Source organism: Anoplopoma fimbria, chromosome 19 (assembly GCF_027596085.1).
Source record: "Anoplopoma fimbria isolate UVic2021 breed Golden Eagle Sablefish chromosome 19, Afim_UVic_2022, whole genome shotgun sequence".
NCBI classification, from domain to species: Eukaryota; Metazoa; Chordata; class Actinopteri; order Perciformes; family Anoplopomatidae; genus Anoplopoma; species Anoplopoma fimbria.
This window is the reverse complement of record NC_072467.1, coordinates 1-5,904: the sequence shown is the minus strand read 5'-3', so window position 1 is coordinate 5,904 and position 5,904 is coordinate 1. Positions and strand designations below refer to the sequence as shown.

The following is a 5,904-nucleotide window of genomic DNA, read 5'->3' as shown; positions in this document are numbered from 1 at the left end:
CTCAAGAAAATAAAACAACAAAACATGTTAGCACGAACTGAATGGAAGTCATGTGGAAATCATTTGCCATGACTGCAAGTTGGGAAATTCCTGTAAACCTCCCTGCAGTGTTAAATCTCAGTTACACATACAGTTAGTCCATATTAAAATGTATAACCACACAGAACTTACCTTAGATGTCAACGTTGAGATGATGCAGAGATTTGTCCAGTCAGTGTTTAAATAGAATGGGTGTGGAGGTTTAACTTTTCAGATATAGAAAAAGACTTCTCCTTTCACCTCCCCTTTTCATTCACTCATGACTCCACCCTTTACCACTGTAGCGCAAAGTTTTCAAACACACACACATGCAGATGGACACATACTATTTAAAGTCACTGGAGCATATGTGCACTCAAGAGATTTACAAAGTCATAACTTATATTCACACATGAAAACAGTAACCTTACCCCATATGGATAGTTAGACAAAAAGTTTATTGTTCTCACAAAACATAACAATTAACAAAATATGTAAAAATGTCTCTGAACAAAAGGATAATATAAAAAAGGGTATATTTTCTATACTCTCAAAGTGCTTCAGCATTCACATTTATGTTTAATGTCATAATGTATTTCCAGTATGTAATTATAGGTTTAATACGTGGTCTTGTTTCCTTTTCTTAGAAGTGCAGGTCCAGCTCCTCCACTGGCTCACCTTATATGAAATGACAGGACTTAAATGGAATTCTGAATGAGCTTTTTAATATACTTGTTACGCTTGGCTGCACGTTTCTTTTGTTTTTTCTTCTTGTTGACTTCTGCATTCGATTTTTTATTTGACTGCCCGGCTCCATGGCTGTTGGACTGCGATGACCCATCTTTCGCTGTCTGGTAGGAGAAGGGAAGGTAAAAAGATTGTAGCTTTAAATACCTGGCGCTACATTTCAGTTGCATCACACCCTCAAATGATTTGTTTATTTGTCATTCTCAGACGTACAAGAATATGTGGCAAATGTTGACAATCCACATGCCCCGATGATAACTTATTGCGAAATGTTTGCCTTTGCTGTTAGACAAGTTAAAAGCAGTGTAAATGACGCTGAGACATTCATTGGATGCCTACCTAAGATGTCATATAGCAGAGTCCACATCACTAACCCTGCTGAGCTGTTGTTGATATTGCTGTGCTCTCTATTGTTCATGCTTTTAGTTGTGGGCTTGTACAGGACAACTATGCGTAGTGTGCTGGTTCAGCCTGTCTGTTAAGAAAAGAGCCAAGGACTTTGCACTCACTACAACTTAGAGAGACAACATGTCATTTAAATCGACTTTTAGAGAATCCCTGTGTTTGTGGACGTGGACGTCCTAGGCATAAATCAATAAACACTTCCTATTAGCTCAAACAATGTATAATTTATCATTTTTTCTCTTATACTTCAGTAGACAGCTTGACAACACTGTGGTGGTTATTTCATCATGAGAGACCACAAACTAAATAGCAGAAACACAATGTATAGAAGCTTGTTTAGTGGTATGCAAATCATCTTTGCCAGAGGTAAAAAAAAAAAATAATAATAAAAAAAATATTAGCACCAAACAAACAGAAAAACACACTAATGATTAGATCATCTTGATTTAACCTCATAGTGGAAAGTGTGGTAGATTTGAGTCTTAATTCACTGTATGAAAAGATGCTGTATGGATCTTACATGACTGTTTTTACATCTTCAAGTTTGTACAGTTTTGAATTTAAATATTATCATTTCATATACGGTTTTAAAAAAGGCAAACATCAAAATAGTTATATTTTCATCATTTGTGTTAATAAAATATATTCCCTTTGTATAGCCGTTTCATTTATTAACACTTCATTTACTACTTAGAATAATTTAGGGAAATGATGATAATGTAATGTAAAAAAAATACTTTAAGATTAAGTATTTCATTTTATTAAAAAAATCAAGTTCTCTGCATTTCTTCAGCAGATATCAGATACCATGAGCCTGAGACACAGAGGGGATGCAGCTGGCTGTTCTTGCTTTTAATGCTACTATAGCGCTCTCTAATGGTGATCTATGTAATCAACATACAACAATGTAAGAAGAAAACGGTGGAATGCAAAGAAAGTAAAACAATACTCTAACAAAGGACTTTATTGCCATTTTGTTATAACAAAAGTAAGCTTTAATACAGATTATTCATGTTTCAAGATATAAGATAAATGTATCTCCTTGAATGTTGCATTAAGAGGTGTGCATATAAAAAACTATGGGCTTTTGCTGCAGAGTTTGTCCACACAGGCTGAGCAGCACCTTCTGGTAGTCTCCCTTGGTGTGTTCCTGCAGAAACAGAGCAGGTTAGAGCAGCTGCAGGAAAAAACAAGCCTTACTGTAAATCAGTAAAAGGGCAAGCTGAATAAATCACTTACCATAATAGTCTTCTGCAGAGACTCTCCAAAGTTGGTCTTGTACTCAGAGCAGATCTTTTCCAGGTCCACCTCGCAGCGCGACACAATAATTCTGGTCACCATCTTCTCTTTGGCTCCTTTACTCTGAGCAGACAAGCACAAGTCAGCACTTACAAGTTGTACACGCTTTCAACTTAACTACAGCAGCTGATGCAACGCTGTTGTAAGATAACAACTTTGGATTCTGTGTTCCTGCAGCAAAATTGCTCTTTCACAGGCAGATGTACTTCTTACATCTATTCCAAAAGAAAGAAAAAAAAGTCTAGCCCTCAAAATAGCCACATTTCAACAAAGAGAAATAGAACAGAACTGTAACTACCTTCATGGCTTCATTCAGTCGGTTGGCAAAGAACAGCTGTTTGTTTTCAAAGCAGTTCACTGGAACAAAAGAAAAACTGAATGAATATCCACAATAACACGTCTTGTATTTGACAGATGATTTTCTTCTGTAATTTAAGAAATTATTTATACAACCATTCCTGGCCTACATGGTGAATATTTACTATTAATAAAATGAATTATTGACAACAGATTTGTTTACCTAGCACCAGGAAGGACTTTTGCAAGTCTCCTTTAACTTCCTTCATAATGCTCTCCTGCATATCGTAGGGGCTGTAACTCTTGTACCTTTGAAACACTAACAAGCAGAGGGGGGGAAAAAAGCGATTTACTGATTGTTAATGGGTATTTTTTTAAGGAGAATGAAAATAACACTTATGTAACAATGATACCAAATAAAAACATGCTATCTTACCCTTTTGCAGGTGGGGTACGCTTCTCTCAGACATAATGGAGATCCAGGTCGGCACATCAGTTCCTTTAATCTTCACCCCAGCCTCATAGAGTGCCTGAGTTGAATCAGTGAAATACAAACACAAAATAGTTTACACTTTGTGGCATAAAAGTGCTGCCAATCCTGTTGGCAGCACTTTTATCAAGATACCAGTTTCTCATTTTGCATGAGAAACTGAATATTGAATTAGAAGGGAAAATGGGAAACTTACTCTGGCATCTTCATCAATCTTTTCATTGTCTACCACACCGGTCGGTTCTGCTCTCTTGGTCTGCAGATAAATAATACACAAACTAAGGTCAGCTTTAACTGTCCGGTGTTGTATTGATCATGAGGACGGTCGGTCACTAACAAATCTCACCTGCACCAGAGCCAAGAGCAGCTTAGCAAAGTTCCCAGAGGTGTCACCTGCCACGTCTTTCTCCAGGTCCTTCTTGAACACTGTGGGAAATAATGTTTTCGGTTTAGACATTTAGCTTTCTCTCCTAAACTACAGTAATCACATAACTGGTGAATTTCTGATTCTTGAACATTTAAGACAAGACCTTTGATGGAGAAAGAGGATGTAGGTTGTACAATAGCCTAATTGTGCATGAAAAGCACAATAAGTCGAGGCATTACATACTACAATGTATTTCCAGCCCTTCGTATGAAAGCCTGGGATGTTTTGAACTTACACTCCTTGTAGACCTTCTTGATCTCCACCAGCTCATTGTTGCTGCGTGAGCATAAAACCTCAATCAGCGTCTCTTCATCTGTTCCTGCACCCTGAAAGAGACATAAATATGTATTACTTTACATGACACTTGAAGGTAAACACAAATAAAACTTAAATCAGGGTATAGCAAAAAAAGCAGGTTCTGTCATTTTCCCAGTAGAGGGCAGTGTAACCTCTTAATCCAATCCACTGATATTGACTACCAATCAGTGTTGTTTACCTTGATAGAGCCTCTGATCAATGAGGCATCGTACTGGGCCGTGCTCTTCATCAATCCGAGGATCACTGTTTCCAGAGAGCCAGACAGCGCTCCCTTCAGGGCTGAGATCATGTCCTACAAATACATCAGTGTTACCTGAATATCTCTGTTAATGTTTTATAAAGCATTTTGGATTTTCTCTCAAGGCCTACTGTACCTTCTTTGCCCTCTTTTCATATGCAAAGGCAATGTCTCTTCTTTGTGAGTAGGTGCGCTTTGCTAGGATGTCAATGATGGTCTGTTCATCCACTCCTGAAGTTAGAATGAAAAAGACACTCACACATTACACACATCAGGTTAGACAAAGGGGATGCAAGACAACTTCTAAATATATTTGCACTAACATCTAAGTAAACTCTGTATGGATTAACAATGGAAAGAAGAGTTAAGAGGAATAGGGAAATTAAATGCTTTTGTGTAATGACTTTCAGGCCCAGAAGGGTTTTTAATCAGCTGATGAATGATATATAAGTTAACAGAGATCTTTAAAAAACGTTCATGAATTTCTTTGAGCTCGTTACATACCAAGTAGAAAGCTATATTCAACTTTTAGTCATTCAGTAGGCTAAAATGGTAAATGCCATAAATCAGGGTTTGAGTCATTTGAACATATAAGGTGTGTGTGGATTTATCTTTAATTACTTTTAAAGTGTATTTTGAAGAATAACAATTAACAATACACAATTGTAAGAGGGAAGGAAGCGAAGCTAGATCGCCCTAACACATGATGTGGTCACAAGGTATTTTTCCCCTCAAACATCATTAGTAAAAAAAAACATAGAACATATTCTCCATAACAACAAAATGGTGGACTGTTGAAGAGTTAGCGTTCAGACTGTTGCCATTGGCTCTGCCAGATCTGAGGCAGACTTGGAGGTGTTCCCAGCATGGTCAAGGCAGTTTAAGCCAGGACGCTGACTCATAAATACCAGCTACTCATCTGTACGGAGAATAGCAGAACCAAGCTCTGACTTTTTTTTTTTTTTTTTTTTTTTTAACTAGCATGTACAGTACTACATCTTACCTTTGGTTTTGATGGCAGTCTCTATTCTGGCAGCATCTCTGTCAGGGTCAAAGTCCATAGCAGGTACCACAGTGGGGTATTTGGGTTCAGGGGCCTGAAGATCAAATGCAAATCAGAGTGAGATCAAATAGATGCCATCTTTTTTGTATATATGTATGTATTTAAGGTACACCATGTATTGTTTAAGAGTTTTCATGAATTAAATATATGACATTACCCCAGTGTTGAGAGCGAGCTGTCCCAGAAACTCTGATATCATAGCCATTGTGACTGTCCTGGAAAAGGTGTTAAAAACTGTCAACACTGCACAATCTGGTAATCAAATCTCGTTGTAATCCTGTCACCAACTTGTCTGAGCTGCATCCAATGTGCTATGTTTGTTTTGTCTCTAGATACCATCACTTACACCCACAAAGGAAATGTCCTCTACACAGACGCAGATACATTTAATTCATTCGAGTTGTTTTTTTCGGTACAACCGTGTCACAAAAGAAACACTGTGAGACTTTTTCCATTTTATCAAGTTACTGTATTCCTTAGTTTTCTCTGCTTTGCCACATTCACAGTAAAATGGTTACTTTACTCACACCCTGGAAAAAGTGCTACTGTACTCAAGTCTGGTAAAATGACTGAGCTCATTCAAATGGAAGAAAACAGGTAGA

At 37.5% G+C, this 5,904-nt stretch overlaps 1 protein-coding gene across 1 annotated transcript; it reads right to left on the bottom strand.

Annotated features, from left to right (window-relative positions):
- Positions 1-2,125: 2,125 nt before the first annotated feature.
- On the bottom strand, positions 2,126-5,534 carry LOC129108048 (annexin A2-like). Its single transcript, XM_054619691.1, has 12 exons — positions 5,460-5,534; positions 5,243-5,336; positions 4,376-4,470; positions 4,180-4,293; positions 3,919-4,009; positions 3,603-3,682; positions 3,453-3,512; positions 3,203-3,296; positions 2,990-3,085; positions 2,768-2,826; positions 2,410-2,532; positions 2,126-2,320 (listed from the first exon to the last, which is right to left on the bottom strand). Exons 1-12 carry the CDS (start codon positions 5,505-5,507, stop codon positions 2,225-2,227), a joined length of 1,050 nt encoding a protein of 349 aa, XP_054475666.1. The 5' UTR covers positions 5,508-5,534; the 3' UTR covers positions 2,126-2,224.
- Between the last annotated feature and the right edge of the window lie 370 nt (positions 5,535-5,904).